This window comes from Chiloscyllium punctatum, chromosome 48, assembly GCF_047496795.1.
Source record: "Chiloscyllium punctatum isolate Juve2018m chromosome 48, sChiPun1.3, whole genome shotgun sequence".
NCBI lineage: Eukaryota > Metazoa > Chordata > Chondrichthyes > Orectolobiformes > Hemiscylliidae > Chiloscyllium > Chiloscyllium punctatum.
The window spans coordinates 26,932,658-26,954,691 of NC_092786.1; the positions used below are offsets into that span (position 1 = coordinate 26,932,658).

Genomic DNA, 22,034 nt, shown 5'->3' on the forward strand with positions numbered 1-22,034 from the left:
AGGGGAAAGATATGAAAGAGACCTAAGGGACAACCTTTTACGCAAAGAGTTGTACGTGTATGGAATGATCTGCCAGAGGAAATGGTGAAGGCTGGTACAATTGCAACATTTAAAAGGCATCTAGATGGGTATATGAATAGAAAGGATTTGGAGAGATATGGGCCAGGTGCTGGCAAATGGGACTAGATTAGGTTGGGATATCTGGTCAGCATGGACAGGTTGGACTGAAGGGTCTGTTTCTGTGCTGTACATCTCTATGACTATGACTTATAATATTGCATTACGATACGCAAATGAAACTAAAGGTAAAGTTGCCATAGTCCCAGAAGTCCATAGTACTGCTCTCTGATTAGAATGATGCAACTGATGGTGAGTTTGCCCTGAGTGTCATCACACCTCAGGCTAGGGGCAAAGTTGAGAATTGGGACCTTCATGGTAACCTTAGCCATTGCAAAACTTTAACCTGTGCTATTAGTGTCTCCCTGCATTGTAAACTAACTAACTGAGCTAACCGATCCCTTTTTCACAACAGCCGATTTCTCATTGGCTGTTATTTGAGGCAGTCTCCATTACTTCATTAATAATTTCTCTCTTAAGTAATTACACTCGAGTATGAATACTGATTCAAATTCTGAGTGGGCTGCTTGATATAGCTCTCTCAACTCAATCATTCTGTAGTATTTCTATCGAAGAAGATGGGTGAAACATGTCAGCCTCATTCTCTTTATCATCTTTTTATCTTAAGTTTTCGAAAATACTGTCATCTTAGAATCCCTACAGTGTGGAAACAGGGCATTTGACCCAAATAGCCGACCCTGCAATGAGTATCCTACCCAGACCCATCCCCCTACCCTATGGCTCTGCAGTTCCCCTGACTAATGCACCAGTTGCATCATTCTGGCTCACCCTTTTCCAAAGATTCCTTAAACGTTGCTACTACTACAATAAAGCTGCCATTTGCTTTCCTTCCCAAATAGACCATCTAACACAGCTGCAGATTGAATTCCATTTGTTGTTTATTCCTGCTTTCTTCCTTACAGCCAACCACTGAGCCAAAGTTTAGATCATCTGAAACTGCCAACCATCCACCTTGTTGATATTCTAAATACTGTACACTCAATCATTAATTTATCCCATAAAGAGCAATATTAATCCCTGCAGAACCCCACTGAAAACCGCTTTTCAGTCACAAAACACCAGTGAACTATTACCTTTCACTTCCTGTCTCTGAGCTAAACTTGTCACATTTTTAGGAGTTCAAGAACACCCAGTTTTCTCAACAGCCTTGTTTACCAGTATTGTAGATCGGTACTTTGTATTTAACTGAAAACATTGATAAAAGCCTTTAGTACTGACAATATCCTGTTTGACTTCCTCAACTCCACAGAAAACTCGTGGATGCTGCAGTTGTGGCAAAGGACACAGTGGTCTGCTGCTTTCGGAATGAGACCAGAGATTGGGACCTGCGTGTGTGGAGAGCCTGGGGATCCAGAGAATTCAAGCTATTCTATCAGTCGTACGAAGAGTTGGCAAGAATGGAAGTCAGCATGCGCAGGCGAAAGTAGCTATTGTGAACACAATTCATTTCCTCTGAATACATAACCCTCCCTGAGGAGGCAAGTTGCAGAACAGAACATAGTTCATTTAACAGGAAAATGATTGAGTCTACAAAGCTGACTATGTCTTCCTCATGAACTTAACCAATGCAAGCTTGATGCACAGTACAGGAAAAAAAGAACTGAGGGCAAATGTGATTATAGAAAAGGATGGACATCACTTCACCTTCTGTTGTACAGAATGGGATTTCATTCAAGTTTCAATCTCAGTATCTTGCTAATTACTTTCATTGACACTCAACTATTTCTCTATCCTTAGAACTGTAAATTTAGATATCTACAAAGAGTTTAAATGGGAAGGATATATTTATTATGCATTAAATGCAGAAGTTACATAGTGAGCAATGGAAGTTCTGGACCTTTGAGAGAGTCAGTTGCAGGTTTCAGAAACCTTGTGAGGTAGTGATACAACATAGGATTTCTTCATATTTTTATCTTAAGGAAATTGTTTTATCTTTTACTGTAGGTACATTTTCTCAGGTTAAACCAAGAAATATCATGGTACAGCTGAATCAGGGTCAAATTTGAGGATGAGTAGTCCTGTAGATATTGAGCATGAAATTGGATTAGAAAATTCAACCATGAAAAAGACAAAGAAAAGTTTGGGCCACAAAGGGATCTTTAGTTTGTGCGTGGTTAACAGTCTCAGCTCGAGTTAGGGATAGGGAAATAACTGCTGAGGCTTTTTGAAACCTAACAACAGTGTTACTAGTTAAATCTGGTTAGAGATTGTTTACTGCTGGTTTTCTCTTCAATTGTTATATCACTGGACTAACAATTCAGAGACCAAGGAAAATGTTTTGGGAGCATAGGTTCAAATCCCACCATGGCAGATGATGAAGTTTGAATTCAATCAAATCTGGAACGAAGAGTAGATCCAATTGTAGCCATGATGTGGAGATGTCTATGTTGGACTGGTGAAGACAAAGTCAGAAATCTCACAATACCAGGTTACAGTCAACAGCTTTATGTGACATCACAAGCTATCAGACCACTGCTTCGTTGTCAGGTAAAGGACTTCACCCGATGACAGAGCAGCACTCCAAAAGCTTGTGATTTCATATAAGCCTGTTAGACTATAACCTGGTATCATGTGACTTCTGACCAGGTCTAATGGTGGTCATGTAAACTGTTACAAAAGCTCATCTGGTTCATTAATGTCCTTTAGGGAGGGAAATCTGCCATCCTCACCTGGTCTGGCTTACATGTGTCTCCAGACACACAGTAATGTGGTTTACTCTTAACTGTCCTCTGGGCAATTAGCAATGGAAAATAAATGCTGGCCTACCCAGTGGTGCCCGCATCCAGTGAAAGAATAAGTTAAAATGAGAACTACACCACAAGATTTAATGTTTAAAACAATAACACAACCTTCATTCTATTTAAGGGTTAAACAAAACAAGTAGATTTAACACAAGTTAAACCTATGTTTACTTCAAATTGCTCCTTTTCACTATAAAACACATCCAAACTGTTATTTGCCTCTGTGAGCTCTCCAAATGTATGCCACAGTCCTGTAGAATTAATTTTAAATTTCCTCAGTTCCAGCTGTTTTCTGAGGTTCTTTGTTTAATGCCTCTTGACTGTGGACAACTCCGTCCCCTGTACTGGTTGCATTCTCAGTACTTCTGAGCTAACTCTGCTGATTTCTTTCTTTACAACAAAGTTCCATTAGGATGACTTTACTAGTTTGAACCTGGGCAATCTTAGAGCTTTTTTTTCCCTCAGAGTTCCCGTTTCCTCTGCTTACTCTGCAGGCTTAAATAACTGTTACTTATTTTGGCTATCTACTTTCAGTAAGCTACTGGAGGGTCAGTGGGTCAACTCTGAGGGAGTGCTTACTGTTAGTGCATGAATACTGAGGGAGTGCTACACTGCCAGAGGGTCAGTAATAAGGGAACACTGAACAGTGAAGGATCAGTACTGAGGGGGCACTGCACTGTTGGATGGGCATATTCTGAGGGAGCATAGCACAGTGACGGGTGGTATGGAGGGAGTACTGTACGGTTATGGAGAGTCCGTGCTGAGGAAAGAGGGAGAAGTGCACTGTTGAAGGAGAGCTGTATTGTCAGAGAGGTGATACTGAAGAAACGCTGCAATGTTGAGGGGCAGTACTGAGAGTCTTTGCACTTTTGGAGAGAAGGTATTGAGAGAGTGATGCATAGTCAGAAGGGAAGCATTGGAATGCTGTTGTGTCACAGGTAGTATCTTCCAAATGATAAGTGGAATTCAGTCCCCAGTGAGAAAGGACTCTAGGAAGTGGATAAACCATCATAGTTGACCAAGGAAATTAAGGATCAAATCATTTGGAAAGAAAAAGGCATACAATATGGTGAAAAACCAGAGGATTGGGAGAGTTTTTAAAGCCAACAAGATATCCAAGAAAAATAAAGAGAGAGAAGTTAAACAATTAGGATAAACAAGCAAGTAATTAAAGAACAGACAGTAAAAATACAAAGATTAATAAAAAAGCTATACTGAACACAGGCTCCTCAGGCAATGAGCCTTGGGAAATAATAGAGAAGCACAAAATGGCAGAAGAGTTGAATAAATACTTTGCATCAACCTTCATAATAGAGGACATTAATGACATTCCCAAAATACTAAACAAAGTAATCAAAAAGGGGGAAGAATAAATCCAATACTTTTATCACAAGAGAAATGTGCAAGACTGATGGAGCTAAAGCCAAATACTTCCTCTCGACCTAAGTGGTAACATCCCATGTTACTCAAAGAAGTAGCTCCAGAGTTAGATGTGCCACAGAGTAATCTTCCACAAATCCTTAGATTCTGGAAAATTCCCAGAGGACAGAAAAGCTGCCCAAATAACTTTCTCATTCAAAAATGGGGGGATAAGAAAATGAAGTAACAATAGGCCAGTAGCTTAACATCTCTAAGGAAGATGTTAAAGTCCAGTATAAATGATGTAGTAGAGAGCATTTAGAAATGCATAATAGGATCAAGCAATCAGTGTACTTCTCGAAAGGGTATTCATGCCTAACAGATTTATTACTATTCTTTGAGGAGGTACCAAGCAGGATAGCTAAAGGGAAACCAATAGGTGGAGTAAATTAGGATTTCCAAAAGGCATTTGATAAGGCTACTTAATAAGAGCCCATTGTGTTGGGGTAATACATTAATTAGCATCATTAGAGGACTGGGTAACTAGTAGAAATCAGAGAATTGGGGTAACGGAACCATTTTTAGGATGGTAATCTATAACTAATAGGCACGGTGGCTCAATGCTTAGCATGACTGCCTCGCAGTGCCAGGAACCTGGGTTCTATACCAGCCTTTGGTGATTGTCTGTATGGAGTTTGCACATTTTATTGTATTGTAGAACATAGAGTAGAACAGTGCAGTACAGAACCTTTGATTCATCAACCCATCGATGTTGTGCCGACCTTTTATCCTACCCTTAAGATCAAACTAATCTACATACCCTTTATTGTACTGTCTTCCATGTGCCGATCCAAGAGTTGTTTAAAAATCCCGAATGTATCTGACTACCACCACCACTAGTAGCACATTCCACACACCCACCAATCTCTGTGTAAACAACCTAACTCTGACATTTCCCCTCAACCTTCCTCTAGTCACCTTAAAATTATGCCCCTTGTGATAGCCATTTCTGCCCTGGGAAAAAGTCTCTGGCTATCCACTCTATATATGTCTCGTACACCTCCATCAAGTCACCTCTCATTCTTCTTCGCTCCAATGAGAAAAGTCCTAGGATCCTCTAACTTACTTCATAAGACATGCCCTCCAGTCCAGACAGCATCCTGATAAATCTCTTCTGCACCTCTCTAAAGCTGTAGGATTTTATGACTTGTGTACTTAAATGACAGTAAAGGATTTTTGGCACTGGTGCCTCACAGCTCCAGGGACCCAGGTTCGATTCCAGCCTCGGGCGACTGTTTGTGTGGAGTTTGTATATTCTCCCCTTGTCTGTGTGGGTTTCTCCAGGTGTTCCGGTTTCCTACCACAGTTCAAAGATGGGCAGGTTAGGTGAATTGGCCATGCTAAATTGCCCATGGTATTCAGGGGTGTGTATGTTAGGTGCATTAGTCAGGGGTAAATAGAGGATAAAGGAAGAGGTCTAGGTGGGTTTCTTTTCAGAGGATTGATGTGGACTTGTTGGGCTGAAGGGCCTGTTTCCACACTGTAGGGATTCTATTCTATTCTAATGTCCAGAAAACTGCTACAAGAGTCTAACTTTAGATTGAGACATTTCTTTGTTGTGTAATTTACGTTTCCTGTTGAATTTCCAAATCTGTTGTTCTGGATTTTTCTACAGTCACTCATAATGGAACAGAGTTAAAAATCACACAACACCATATTATAGTCCAACAGGTTTAATTGGAAGCACACTAGCTTTCGGAGCTTCCAATTAAACCTGTTGGACTATAGCCTGGTTTTGTGTGATTTTTAACTTTGTCCACCCCAGTCCAACACCGGCATCTCCAAATCATAATGGAACAGGCTTGTGTGGAGAGCAAGTATGTGGAACAGGTTATGCAGTGAGGAGAGGGGGTGATATTGCTGGCCATTCCAGCAGTATGTTTCCTCTTATAAATTCTGTCAAGATGTATTTGTTGAGCTTTGAATAAACACATTCTTCAAATTTAGCTATTTAAACATGGATATAACTGATACCAGATGTAATTGAATTTGATCAGATATTTCCTGAATGTCAATAAGGCTTCCTTAACACTTATGGTTTTCTGCAGTAAACTGAATGATTTATAGACCATCCCAAGAGATGTAATCTGTTCCTTCAGTTTTAATACAAATGTTCTATTTTTCATGAATATGCAGGACCTGAAAACTTCTTAAAATGAGCATTATTCAGTGGCCAAAAATAAGCTTTTGTCCAATAGGAAATGTAAAGTATAGCTGCTACGTTTTGAACACATACTGTTTAAAATTTGCAAGGACAGTGAATGATTCTTGGAGGGCGGCACATTGGCTTAGTGGTTAGCACTGCTGCCTCACAGCACCAAGGTCCCAAGTTCGATTTCAGCCTCATAGTGTTAGGTGCATTAGTCGGAGGGAAGTGGGTCTGGGTGGGTTACTCTTTGGAGGGTCGGTGTGTACTATTTGGGCTGAAGGGCCTGTTTCCACACTGTAAGGGAATCTAATCTAAAAGAATCTAATGTCACTGCATCATATTTACATGGAGCCAAAGTACTGGAGCTAATCTTGTGATACTGTGATCATTGTTTCCTAAATACTTCCCTATTGACACCTGAACCCTTGAACCTCATTCCCCACAACTAGTAATGCCTCCTTCATCCAAAGCTTGTGGTGATTATGATGTGGAGCTGCTGGTATTGGACTGGGGTGGACAATGTCAGAAGTCACCATTCCTGAAGAAGGGTTTATGCCCGAAACGTCGATTCTCCTGCTCCTTGGATGCTGCTTGACCTGCTGCACTTTTCCAGCAACACATTTGATCTCCAGCATCTGCAGTCCTCACTTTCTCCTAATGTCAGAAGTCACACAACACCAGGTTATTGTCCAACAGGTATATTTGAAATCACAAGCTTTTTGGTGCACACCCCCTACATCATCTGACAAAAGGCTACACTCTGAAGGCTTGTGTTTTAAATAAACCTTTTGGACAATAACTTGGTGTTGTATGACTTCTGTCTTTGTTATGATTGCACTAATCTTAAAGGGCCATTGCTGACTTCTTAAACAAATTGGTGTTATCAGTGACATTCACTGCTTCAAAGACAGCAGTTAACAGGAATTCATTTTTAAAAAACAATGCTATCACGTTTTTAAACTATCACTTTAAAATTATTTATCAAACCTGCTTCCATCATTTTTTTACGTAAAGACTTCAAGTTCCTGACCGTGAAGTGAAGCAATTCTCCTCCTACTAGATCTTAGTCCAATGATATTAAATACATGACCTGCACTTACTCAGCTAATCACCAACGTGAATTATTTTTCTTAATGAAAACCCCTCATCATCTTATTCATCATTAGATCATCTCCAAATCATTTCTGTTTGAAGGGAAACAATCCTCAATTTCTAACCCATATCATAACTGAAGTCCTGCATTCCTAGTTAGATCTTGGGGCGGCACAGTGGCTCAGTGGTTAGCACTGCTGCTTCACATCACCAGGGTCCCAGGTTCACTTCCAGCCTCAGGCGACTGTCTGTGTGGCGTTTGCACATTCTCCCCGTGTCTGCATGGGTTTTCTCCGGGTGCTCCAGTCTCCTCCCACAGTCCAAAGGTGTGCAGGTCAGGTGAATTGGCAATGCTAAATTGCCCATAGTGTTAAGTGCATTAGTCAGAAGGAAGTGGGTCTGGGTGGGTTACTCTTCAGAGGGTCGGTGTGGACTGGTTGGGCCAAAGGGCCTGTTTCCACACTGTGGCTAATCTAATCTAATCTCAATATTTTCTCAAGCTTTCCAAAGATAATTACGTGACTTCTGAAGTCCAGTACTATCTGCAATATTGCACCCAAGGCCAAAGCAGTGATTATATTTTGAAGTATGTTTCACTTTTATGTTTGACATAACTATTTATGACATTAAACATCTCATTTTGTAAACACTTTATACCAAACTATCCTTGTATAAAATAAGAATATTAGAGTGCAGCAAATGGCCCATCGAGTCTGCTCAACTCCTCAAGGTCAGAACTGATTTGATTTTAGTCTAAACTCTAATTGCCTGTCTGTTGCTTATAATCCTTGCCTTGCCTTTAGTTTAAAGACAGTTAATTAATTGCTGGCATCTCAAATGAATCATTTCAAGCAAACTTGGAGTTAAAAATAGGTTAGCTTTTAACTGTAGTTATCTCACCAGGTCAGAAGTAAGTGTGTATTTCTGGGCTTGTTATGGAGCTGGAACTCCAAGTCTTTCATTGAAGTAAATGTAACTTGTTTATGTATTCCCCAGTGAAAAGAAATGGAGAGGTGGTAGGAAACTCAAGAATTCCTTGTTAGTAAATACCATATAGCCTAAAGCTAATGGAAGGGCCCTCATAGAATCTTACTTCCAAGAACAATAGGAATACCAATCAAGAATTAAAGTAAATTCTGGAGCTTTGTGGCATGCATTTTGGTTGGTGCAAAGTGACTAAATCTTCAAGACTTCATAAGGTAAGGGTAATCTTGGGAGCTACTCAAAAGTAGCATAAATAGTTACATTGATAATGGTGTTTGTTTTGCTTCACTTTTTAGATGGAATAAAACTTGTTTTCGTATAAAAACTTGAAATCTTGTGTCATGTTTCTGACAGTAAAACATGAGGTTTTTGAACTTTTCTCTAAACATTTGTGGCCTCAGCAGTATCATAAACGTATTCTCCCCAATGTGTACTGTTATAACAAACTTGCCTGTTATTACAATTCTTCTGTCTAACAAAACATTCCATTTGCCGCCTTAATCATGTGCATGCTGGCTTATTGTGATTTAATTCAAGGAGCTTGTGCAGCATTCTGCAGTTTTTCACAATTTAAATAATGTTTTGCATTTCTATTCTTCCTAAGGTGGTTAAACCCACATTTTCTCATATTATTCATCAACTGTCAAACTTTTACCTATTCATTTAAGATGAATTCTCACCTAACTTTACAGCATCATCAAATTTGGCTATGTTATATTCAGCCCCTTCATTCGAGACATTAATCGTCACCTTTTCCTCTTTTTTTGCTCCCATTTTACTTGGGGTCTCCACAATTCTCAGTGATCGTCATTGAAAGAGTAAACCTCTATAAGGTCACCCCTCAGTCTCCGACGTTCCAGGGAAAACAGCCCCAGCCTGTTCAGCTCTCACTGTAGCTCAGATCCTCCAACCCTGGCAACATCCTTGTAAATCTTGTCTGAACCCTTTCCAGTTTCACAACATCTTACAGATAGGAAGGAGATCAGAATTGCACGTAATATTCCAACAGTGGCCTAACCAATGTCGTGTACAGCCGCAACATGACCTCCCAACTCCTGTACTCAATACTCTGACCGATAAAGGAAAGCATACCAAACGTCGCCTTCACTATCCTATCTACCTGCGACTCCACTTTCAAGGAGCTATGAACCTGCACTCCAAAGTCTCTTTGTTTAGCAGCACTCCCTAGGACCTTACCATTAAGTGTATAAGTCCTGCTAAGATTTGCTTTCCCAAAATGCAGCACCTGGCATTTATCTAAGTTAAACTCCATCTGCCATTTCTCAGCCCATTGGCCCATCTGATCAAGATCCCATTGTAATCTGAGGTAATCTTCTTTGCTGTCCACTACACCTCCAATTTTGGTGTTATCTGTAAACTTACTAACTGTACCTCTTATGCTTGTATCCACATCATTTATGTAAATGACAAAAAGTAGAGGACCCAGCACCGATCCTTGTGGTACTCCACTGGTCACAGGCCTCCAGTCTGTAAAACAACCCAACACCACCCTCTACCTTCTATCTTTGAGCCAGTTCTGTATCCAAATGGCTAGTTCTCCCTGGATTCAGTGAGATTTAACCTTGCTAATCAGTCTCCCATTGGGGAACCTTGTTGAACGCCTTACTGATGTCCATATAGATCACATCTACTGCTCTGCCCCCATCAGTCCTCCTTGTTACTTCCTCAAAAAACTCAATCAAGTTTGTGAGACATGATTTCCCATGCACAAAGCCATGTTGACTATCCCAAATCAGTCCTTGCCTTTCGAAATACATGTACATCCTATCCCTCAGGATTCCCTCCAACAAGTTCCCCACCACCGAGGTCAGGCTCACTGGTCTATAGTTCCCTGGCTTGTCCTTACCACCCTTCTTAAACAGTGGCACCACGTTAGCTAACCTCCAGTCTTCTGGCACCTCACCTGTGACTATCGATGATACAAATGCTTTTCTTTCAAAAAAAAGAAAAGCATAGAAAAGACCAGGACAGGGAGCAAGAGATAGACAGAGAGAGAGGGAGACATGATAATGCCCACAGGAGGACAATGCCATGTCACTGTAGCAGTATATCTGAGGTCCAGGCTGATGCTCTGAAGCATGGGTTCCAATCCCATCTTACAGCTAGTGGAGCTTAAGATTCAGTCATGGTGATTACTGCTGCTGGATCATTGGGCATTTGAAAAGCATTGAACTCAAAGGTTAGCCATGATCTATTTGAATGGTGAGCAGGCTGAATGGCTTACTCCTCCTGTTAACTTTATCCATCACCTCTTGTGACCATACATTCCTTTTCCAATCCCACAAGTTATTAAATATGCACCACATCCTTCTACCTGTACTTTGACTATCCTCCCCATCTTCCTGGAATCCCATCTCCACGGTTACTTTGGTTGATATTTCTATACCCTTCACTGATATCCTAATCTTCTTTCTCCTCACTCCACACATCCATCTCAGCATTTACACCTCAATTGTATCTACATATCTTTCCTTTTCTTGTTGCCATGTTTCTGTACAATATAACAAGGACAGTCATAGAGTCATGGAGATGTACAGCATGGAAACAGACCCTTCCGTCCAACCCATCCATGCCGACCAGATATCCCAACCCAATCTAGTCCCACCTACCAGCACCTGGCCCATATCCCTCCAAAGCCTTCCTATTCATTTACCCATCCAGATGCATTTTAAATGTTGCAGTTGTACCAGCCTCCACCACTTCCTCTGGCAGCTCATTCCATACACGTACGACACTTTGAGGCGAGCCAGGAAGGGGCACAAGAAAGGCTTGGCAGAACGGATTAGGGAGAACACAAAGGCATTTTACACGCATGTGAGGAATAAGAGAATGGTCAGAGAAAGAGTAGGGCCGATCAGGGATGGCATAGGGAATTTGTGTGTGGAGTCTGAGGAGGTAGGGGGAAGCCCTAAATGAGTTTTTTGCTTCTGTCTTTACGAAAGAAATAAACTTTGTAGTGAATGAAACCTTTGAAGAGCAGGTGTGCATGCTGAAATGGATAGAGATAGAGGAAGTTGATGTGCTGAAAATTTTGTCAAACATTAAGATTGACAAGTCGCCAAACCTGGACCACATTTGTCCTCGGCTGTTTTGGGAAACGAGAAATGCAATTGCTTCTCTACTTGCGAAGATCTTTTCATCCTCACTCTCCACTGGAGTCGTACCTGAGGACTGGAGAGAAGCAAATGTAATTCCTCTCTTCAAGAAAGGAAATAGGGAAATTCCCGGCAATTACAGACCAGTAAGTCTCACGTCTGTCGTCTGCAAGGTGTTAGAAAGGATTCTGAGGGATAGGATTTATAACAATCTGGAAGAGCATGGCTTGATTAAATGCAGTCAACACGGCTTTGCGAGGGGCAGGTCATGCCTCACAAACCTTATCCAGTTCTTTGAGGATGTGACTAGAAAAGTTGATGAGGGTCGAGCTGTGGATGTGGTGTATATGGACTTCAAGGCATTTGATAAGGTTCCCCATGGTAGGCTCATTCAGAAGGTCAGGAGGAATGGGATACAGGGGAACATAGCTGTCTGGATACAGAATTGGCTGGCCAACAGAAGACAGCAAGTGGTAGTAGAAGGAAAATATTCTGCATGGAAATCTGTGGTGAGTGGTGTTCCACAGGGCTCTGTCCTTGGGCCTCTATTGTTTGTAATCTTTATTAATGACTTGGATGAGGGGATTGAAGGATGGGTCAGCAAGTTTGCAGATGACACAAAGGTTGGAGGTGTCATTGACAGTATAGAGGGCTGTTGTAGGCTGCAGCGGGCCATTGACAGGATGCAGAGATGGGCTTAGAGGTGGCAGATGGAGTTCAACCTGGATGCGAGGTGATGCATTTTGGAAGGTCGAATTTGAAAGCTGAGTACAGGATTAAGGATAGGATTCTTGGCAGTGTGGAGGAACAAAGGGATCTTGGTGTGCAGGTACATAGATCCCTTAAAATGGCCACCCAAGTGGACAGGGTTGTTAAGAAAGCATATGGTGTTTTGGCTTTCATTAACAGGGGGATTGAGTTTAAGAGTCGTGAGATCTTGTTGCAGCTCTATTAAACTTTGGTTAGACCGCACTTGGAATACTGCGTCCAGTTCTGGTCGCCCTATTATAGGAAAGATGTAGATGCTTTGGAGCGGGTTCAGAGGAGGTTTACCAGGATGCTGCCTGGACTGGAGGGCTTATCTTATGAGGAGAGGTTGACTGAGCTCGGACTTTTTCCATTGGAGAAAAGGAGGAGAAGAGGGGACCTAATAGGGTATACAAAATAATGAGAGGCATAGATAGAATCGATAGCCAGAGACGATTTCCCAGTGCAGAAATGGCTAACACGAGGGGTCATAGTTTTAAGCTGGTTGGAGGAAAGTATAGAGGGGATGTCAGAGGCGGGTTCTTTACACAGAGAGTTGTGAGAGCATGGAATGCATTGCCAGCAGCAGTTGTGGAGGCAGGGTCATTGAGGACATTTAAGAGACTGCTGGACATGCATATGGTCACAGAAATTTGAGGGTGCATACATGAGGATCAGTGGTCGGCACAACATCGTGGACTGAAGGGCCTGTTCTATGCTGTACTGTTCTACATTCTGCGTCAAAAGATTGCCCTTTGGGTCTCTTTAATATCTTTCCTCTCTCACCCTAAACCTATGCCCTCTAGTTCTGGACTCCCACCCCAGGGAAAAGACTTTGTTTATTTATCCTATCCATGTCCCTCATGATTTTATAAATCTCTATAAGGTCACCCCTTGGCCTCTAATGCTCTAGGGAAAACAGCCCTGGCCTAGTCAACCTCTCCCTATGGCTCAAATCCTCTCACCCTAGCAACATCCATGTAAATCTTTTCACAGCTATCTTAGAGATTCTTCCTTTCAATTTCAGCAATACTTTTCCACCATATAACACAACTTTGCATTCTGATGTCTCCTCCATTTTCCACGCTTCCATCTTCTGCCACCATTCCCATGGACATGAAAGTACTCGCTTTCTCCAAGTCTTCACTCGCCATCTTTCCACCTTCACTGAGTTCTTGTTCACCAGTCAGACTTTAACTGACAAGCTCATTGATATCTTTGACCTATGACAGAGGACTATATCTCAAACTGCATGCAATTTGGAGCAAGTCCACCTTGCAAGATGAAAAGGGAAGGTTAGATTAATCTGGATAATACCCATTAACTGAAAGAGAATAATCCAGGGTTATAGTGCAATAACCAATGCAGCTGAGGCATTCCAGTATTTATTCCTCAGGGCAGCTTTCTATACTTGTATTTATTTTTTATTTGAGCTTTGTCCAGTTGAGAAACAATGACATTTTGTGGGAACTTAATCTAGTTAATAATTCCCAAAGTAATGATAGCTTTTTAAATCTCTAGTTATGAAATATGATTCCAATTTTCTTCGGCATTAAAATTCTGATTGGAATTGAACATAATACTCCACTTGGTAATCAAACAAAGGGCACATTCATCGGATCCAGCATCTGGGATTAGTTAGTAACCTACTGTTTGGAATATGTTCAGAGTTTAGGCAGATTCCAATGCCGATGTGCAATACATGACATGGGCATTCCACAAGCAGCCAAGTACTCACATCTAATTTGTTTAAAAATAAATCCATCCAACTCAAAATCCGGCCAAACCTGGAGATTTTCAGACTTAATATTCTCTCCTGCCATCCATATTTAAATTTTTAAAAGCTATCTCACACTTGCTGTTGACATAATGTCTTCAGAGGTGAAAGACACACCTGAATTGCATCCTGATACAGGGATCCACCCGTTTCCAAATTTACTGTGGAATTGCAGAACTGGTGTCCTTTATTAAAGGCCTCAATCAAGTCCTTAATACTATCTCCAAAATAACATCACATTCCCAAACACAAGGAATCCCAAACTCATCATCCCCAAACTCTGACATTCCCAAACAAAGGAACCCTAACCATAAGGAACCCCAAGCTCTGACATTATTACAAACCAAGATTTCCAAATTCAAGGAACCCCAAACTCCAACTCCCCCAAACACAATGAACCCTAAAGATAAGGGACCTCAGACACTGATTACCCCAAATGCAGTATCCTAAACATTGTGGCCGCAAAGTTGATTCTGTAGCTCCCATAATTTCAATGCTATGGTTGCTGTTGTAAACATCAAACTGTGTTGGCCCCGGTACATCCCTCTTTGCTGCTGTAATTGATTCCCTCATCAATATTCACACAATCACATCGTACCAGAGAGGCCTTCGGTCCATCAAGTCTGTACCATCAAATATATTTGATTACCTGCACTCGTCCCATTTTTTCTACACTATGCCCATAGCCTCTAATGCTATGACATTTCAACTGTTCACCTAAATATCTTTTCAAAGATTTTGAGATTTCCTGCCTCAATTACAATGCATTCCAGATACCCACCATCGTCTGCATGAGAAAACCTTTCCTCAAATTCTCATGCCTTTCACTTGAATATTATACAAGTTTGTTATTGACCTTTCGCCTTGCCTTCCATTCACCCTGTCCATCCCTTTCATATTCTTATACACCTCTATCAGGTCTCCACTCAATCTTCTGTGCTTTCCTGAGCTTATCCAACATTTCTTCATAGATGAAATGCTCCAACCCAGACAACATCCTGTGAATTTGCTCTGCACCCTCTCCAATGCAGTCACACTTTTCCTTTAGTATGGTGATCAGAATTGCACAAAATATTCCAGCTGTTGTCTAACGAAAGTTCTGTTAAGCTCCAGATGACCTCTCTGCTCTTATAATCTATGCCACAACTGATAAAGGCAACTACCCCATTACCTGTCCTGCTGCCTTCAGGGATCTTTGGGCAAGTATACCAAGATTCCTTTGTTTCTCTGAGCTTCCTATTGTCCTGACATTCATTGAGTAGTCACTGGTTTTGTTCTCTGATCCAAATTACATCACCTCACGTTTATCAGGATTAAATTCCATCCACCACTGACCTATCCACCTGACCTTTCTGTAACGTAACATCCCCCTCACTGTCACACCCACCAATCTTTGTGTTATCTGCAAACTTACTTACTATCTACAGAGGAACCTTGATTATCCAAACAACATGGGCAGGAAGTATTTTGTCAGATAATTGAACATTTGGATAATCAAATGCCAGATATCACTGTTTAGCCAAGCACTGGGACCTTGCGATCTTGCCGGATAATCCCAAAGTCGGATAATTGAATGCCAGATAATCGCAGCACCTCTGTACATCACTTACAAGCATTGCAAACAATTGATACCTTCAGGGATCTATGGACTTCAATACCAAGGTCCCTTTGTTCCTCAATCCTCCTTAGGGACCTACCATTCACTGTGTAAATCCTTATTATCAGGTTTAAATTCAATCTGCCTTTGCTCTGCTTAACTTGCTAGTTGTTTAATATCAGACTGTAGCCTAAGACTATCCTCCCCACTGTCACTATCACTATTCACCTCACTATTTTTGTACTTATTAATTATACCTTTTGCATTCAGATGTATGTCATTAACATACCTAACAAACAGCACTTGCCAAATTACCATGGATTCAATGAGCTTTTACCTTCTTTAAAAATGGGACCTCATCAAAGGCCTCACTGAAATCCATATAAAGTACATCAATTGCCCTGTCCTTATTCAAAGATTTGATCACCTCCTTGAAAATTTCCATCAGATTTATTCAGCAAGACATCCCTCTGATAAAGCCAATCTGAATATCCTTGATCAAACCTTGCCTGTCCAAAATGGAGATTAATTTTCCTCTTCACTATTTTCCCAAATAGTTTCTCGACCATTGATGCTAGATTCATTGGTCTATAGTTTCCTTATCTATCTCTACCAGCCTTCTTGGAAAGTGGAACCATATTAGCTGTCTTCCAATCATCTGGGCCTCCCCTTTGATCAGAGAAAATTTGGTCAGGACTGTGTAATATCCTCCCTTGTTTCCCATAGCAACCTGGGATACAACTCATCAGGACTGAGGATTTGTTCACTTTTAAATCTGCCAAAATGTCTAATACTTACTACTTTTATTCATCTGCTCAAGAACTTCACAGTCCATCTTCTCGAATTCTGTACTTGTACCCTCCTTCTCTTAAGTGAAGACAGATGTGAAATACTCATTTAATGTTCTATCAATGTCCTTTGGCTTCACACACAGATAGCCCTGTTTGACCGTAATAGGCCCTACTCTTCCTCTGGTTATTCTTTGCCATTGTAATCTACCTGTAGAGTATCTTGGTATTCTCCCCAGCCCTGCTTTACTCATTCTCCCTCTTTGCTCTCCTAATTACTGTCTTGGGGTCCCCTGCACTTTCTATACTGCACTTGGGCCTCCACTGTTTTACTCCCTTTGAACTTGCTAATTGCCTCTGTTTTTCTTTTTATCCAATCCTGAATATTCCTAGACATCAAGCTGGATTCTCTGGATTGGTTTCTCCTACATTTACTAGTGGGGTACCGCAAGGATCTGTTTTGGGGTCACAGCTGTTTGTCATTTTTATAAATGACTTGGACGAGGGCTAAATTTGAGGATGACACTGAGATCGGTACAGTTGTGGACCATGCCAAAGGATGTTGTAGGTTACAGAAGGACATAGATAAGCTGCACAGCTGGGCTGAGAGGTGGAAAATGGAGGTTAATGTGGAAAAGTGTGAGGTGATTCACTTTGGAAGGAGCAACAGGAATGCAGAGTTCGGGCGAATGGTAAGATTCTTGGCAGCATAGATGAGCAGAGAGATCTCTGTGTCTGTGTACATAGATTCCTCAAAGTTTCCACCCAGGTTGATAGGGTTGTTAAGAAGGCATAAGGTGTGTTAGCTTTTTTTTAGGAGAGGGATCGGGTTTCAGAACCATGAGGTCATGCTGCAGCTGTATAAAACTTTGGTGCAGCTACACTTGGAGTATTGTGTGCAGTTCTGGTCACCAGATTATAGGAAGGATGTGGAAGCTTTGGAAAGGGTTCAGAGGAGATTTACTGGAATGTTGCCTGGTATGGAGGGAAGGTCTTATGAGGAAAGGTTGAGGGACTTGAGGCTGTTTTCATTAGAGAGAAGAAGGTTGAGACATATAAGATAGTCAAAGGGTTAGATCGGGGAGACAGTGAGAGCCTTTCTCCAAGGATGGTGATGGCTAACATGAGGGGACATAGGTTTACATTGGATAGTAGGGGTATGGAATGCACTGCCTGCTTTAATAGTAGACTCGCCAACTTTATAGGTATTTAAATGGTCACTGGATAGGCATATGGATGAGAATGCAGGTTAGATGGACTACTGATTGGTTTCACAGGGCAGCGCAACATCAAGGGCCGAAGGCTGTACTGTACTGTAATGTTCTATGTTCTATTTCTCCCTGGAGGGACCATGTTGGACCTGTACTCCACTGCCCACACGCCCTACACACCCCCCCCCCCCCACTCCATATGTTTTTAAACACTTACCACTGTTGTGCTGTAGGTTTACCCTCAAGTCTATTTTTCAGTCTATTTTGGTCAGATTGTGCCTTATTTTCTTAAAATCTATCTTACCCCAGTTCAAATCCCTTTTTTTGCAAACCGTCTTTAGATGCCAACCTATAGGCAGTTTAGGATGGGTAGTTGCCCCTTCTGGGCAGGGGGTGAGTTCCCCTACTCAGCGCTGTTGGCGCTTTATATGTTGGTTTGTTTCATTGTTTTTAATTTTTAATAGTTTTGTAGGTTTGTTAAATGTTTTGTATATGTAGTCTTTATAATTGGTGGATCATGTGACACTAAGGCTCAGCGATTTGTGGTTCGGGTTCCTCCTCTCTGGAATTTAAATGTTATTGCAGAAGGTTATGGCTAATGACTTGATTAAATGGTGTACCTGGATTATCAAGGGAAAGTCACTCACCAATTAAGAGGAAGAAGATACTCTTGAATCTTAGAAAGGAGAAGGCGGATATTGCTTTGTTACAGGAGACACACTATGATGACAAGGAGCATCTGAAATTACAGCAGAATGGCTTTGACCGAGTTTATTTCTTCATCATTTAATACCAGAAGTATGGAAGTGGCTATATTGTTTAGGAAGAATCTCCCATTTAAGTTGTTGGAGTGTGTTAAAGACTAAATTCTTAAAGCATTGAAAAATGGGGAAGAATATAGTGTGTTAAATGTTTATTGCCCTCCAACTCATCCCCTTAAATTTTTGGTAGATGTTTTTCTGAACTGACCAGCCTCAAATCCTGGCACATCATTATAGGGGGAGATTTTAACTGTTTTATGGATCCCACAGTAGATAGGTTACCAAAGACCCCCCTCCCCCCACCCCCGATACCCTCCGTACAAATTAAACAGTTACTGGGTGTGTGTGTGGAGTTAGTGTTGGTGGATGTCTGGAGGCATCTCAATCCTACAGGTAGGGATGTTATGTTTTTCTCCAATGGCACAGATGTCACACTAGGATTGTTTTTTTTTTCTGACCCTTGCGGTAACCCTGGATTTAGTGGCATCTTGTACGATTGGTAAAATTACCATCTCTGATCATGCTCCAGTGTATCTTATGGTTAAGATTAAGGACGTTACAGTGGGTTTGACGTACTGGTGAATGGATCCCTTTATCCTCAAGGATAATAAATTTATGGAGTATCTCTCTCGGGAATTTCGGGCGTTCCTAGACATTAAATCAAGTTGGTCGTCCATCCGAGCTTTGGGAAACTGCCAAAGCCTATGCTAGTGGGTTAGTTATTTCATACTCCGCCAGGAGGAAGCAGCTGAAGGGTGAGCAGCATCATCTCCTTGAAGCATGATTGACGGCAGCTGAGAAAACCTACTTTGACAGGCCCTCGTTGGTTAGACTTCAGAGGATTACGGCGCTGCGGTCTGCATTGAATTCTGTGCTCACGCAGATGGCAAAGAAGGAGCTGGCTTTTGCAAAGCAAAGGTTATACGAGCATGGTGACAAGCCAGGCAAATATTTAGCATATCTCACTAGGAAAAGGAGTGCCCCACAAGCCATTACGGCAATTAGGGAATGGTCTGGAAACCTAACATGTGATTCTAAAAAGATTAATGTGGCATTCCAGAAATTTTACTCTCAGTTATACTAATCCGAGGATTGTGAGGAGGGGCAGGTCAAAATGGAATCTTTTTTTAAGGATCTGAAGCTCCCGGGCATGACTCCCGAACAAGAGTCTTTTCTCAATGCCCTGTTATCAGAGCAAAAAGTATAGGAAGCTGTGAGGCAGCTTTAGAGTGGAAAGGCGCCCAGTCCTGACAGACTTCCCAGTGAATTCTATAAGGAATTTATAATTATACTGTCAGGCCCAATGCTCAATATGTTTAATGATTCATACAGCCATGATTGTCTCCCTCCATCTCTGAGAGAGGCTAATATTTCACTTATCCTTAAAAAAGGGAAGGACCTGGAAGACTGTACTTCATACAGACCTATCTCGCTCTAAAATGTGAACTTTAAAATCCTCTCTAAGGCTCTCGCGTTAAGGCTGGAGACTGTGTCACCTTTCATTATTAAAGAGGATCAGACGGGCTTCAAAAAGGGTCGCAGATCCTCCAATAATGTTAGGAGGCTGCTTAATGTAATTCAAGTGTTTCAGCCACAGTCAGTACAGGGATTGGTGATTTCTCTAGATGCAGGGAAGGCATTTGACCGAGTTGAGTGGTCATACCTTTTCTATACTCTGGAGCGAAGTCTTTATAAGATAGGTAAAGGTTCTCTACGGTGGACCTCTCGCTGTGGTCATCACCAACGGGGTACGATCAAGCAATTTTAATATTTGTAGGGGCAGCTGGCAGGGCTGTTCCCTTTCACCATTGCTTTTTATGTTGGTGATTGAACCATTGGTGGAGGCTATTCATGGGGATCCCAATATATCAGTTCCAGAAGTGGGGTCAAAATTACATAAGATCCCCTTATGGTATGCAGATGATGTCCTAATTTTTTTGACAAATCCACCAGTTTCAGTGCCTCGCCTGATACAAAGTCTTCGCACGTTTGGCGCTTTTTCGGAGTACGAGATTAATTTTGCAAAATCAGAGGTTATGCCTGTGGGTGGTCTTATGAAGGAGTTAGCTAGAGGACGACTATAGATTCCCATTTAGGTGGTCACAGCGGGATTTTGTGCATTTGGGCATGTTCATTACTCCAGTTCTGGATCGGCTGTTCACAGCCAATTTTATCCAAATATTTGGAAAAATTAAACAAGATTTTCGAAGATGGGAGGCACTTCCAGTCTCATGGTTGGGTTGGATAGAGCTTTTAAGATGAATATTCGCCCCCGTTTGTTATACCCAATGCTCTCCCTGATTTTCAATAAGTAAACATTCAGGAAACTGAACGGCTGGTTCAGCTCCTTTATTTGGGCGGCACGGTGGCACAGTGGTTAGCACTGCTGCCTCACAGCGCCAGAGACCCAGGTTCAATTCCCGCCTCAGGCGACTGACTGTGTGGAGTTTGCACATTCTCCCCGTATCTGTGTGGGTTTCCTCCGGGTGCTCCAGTTTCCTCCCACAGTCCAAAAATGTGCAGGTCAGGTGAATTGGCCATGCTAAATTACCTGTAGTGTAGAGTAAATGTAGGGGAATGGGTCTGGGTGGGTGCAGTCCAGTGGGTCAGTGTGGACTTGTTGGGCCGAAGGGCCTGTTTCCACACTGTAAGTAATGTAATCTTATTTGGCATCATAAGTGGTCCCTCTTTAAATTAGCTAAACTGCAACTGCCTCACAGATTTGGGGGGGGGGGTGGAAGGGGGAGTGGACTTTCTGAACATTGAGAATTACCAACTAAGCTCGCTTTTGTACTACGAGTGATTGGGCCTGTGGAGACCCTCTTTCAATATGGCTAAATATCGAAGCCTCCCAGGGAAGCTGCCCCCTGGCAACAGTTTGCTGTTTTTGGACAAAATGAGGAGAGTTAGGGAATATTGCCATAACCCAATAGTCATCAATACTGTTAAAGCATGGAGGGCAATTCGGCAGAGGGAAGATAATATTGGCAAAACATCTTCTTTTACACCTTTAGAGACTATGCTGGGTTTTCAACCGGGGATGATAGATTCAGGATTTAAACATTGGACAGTTCGGGGTATATCTTCATGGGTGATTTATTTGAGGGAGACGTAATGATGTCCTTCGATCAGTTAGTACAGAACTATGAATTACCTAATAGAGACCTCTTTTGTTTTTTCAATTTAGGGATTTTATTCAAAAAAAAACTACACTTTTGACTGATCCCTGCAAATCTGACATAGAGAGAGGGAGGTGCTCAGTGCTAAGAGTACACTTTCTGTCAGTATTTTATATCATCAACTGGGGGGTGCCCCCTCAGATGAGTTTGATCGACTCTGCAGGGTGTGGGAGAGAGAGCTGAGTATTGAGGTCTCCTCAGAGGGATGGGAAGATATTTGGGAGAATGCAAGGAAGATATCAATTTGCAATAGGACCCATGCCTTAAAGTTGAAGATTCTCCACAGGGTCCACTTGGCTCCGGACCGTTTGTCAAAATTTAAACCAGGGATATCT

The 22,034-nt window shown here is 41.8% G+C and overlaps 1 protein-coding gene across 1 annotated transcript in view; it reads left to right on the forward strand.

Moving 5' to 3' along the window:
• lrrk1 (leucine-rich repeat kinase 1) overlaps positions 1-8,814 on the forward strand; it is a 258,601-nt gene extending 249,787 nt beyond the window's left edge. Inside the window, exon 34 of the mRNA XM_072564899.1 lies at positions 1,388-8,814. Coding sequence (XP_072421000.1) covers positions 1,388-1,565 — 178 coding nt within the window. The 3' untranslated portion in view covers positions 1,566-8,814. The remainder of the gene's footprint in view (positions 1-1,387) is intronic.
• The last annotated feature ends 13,220 nt before the right edge of the window (positions 8,815-22,034 follow it).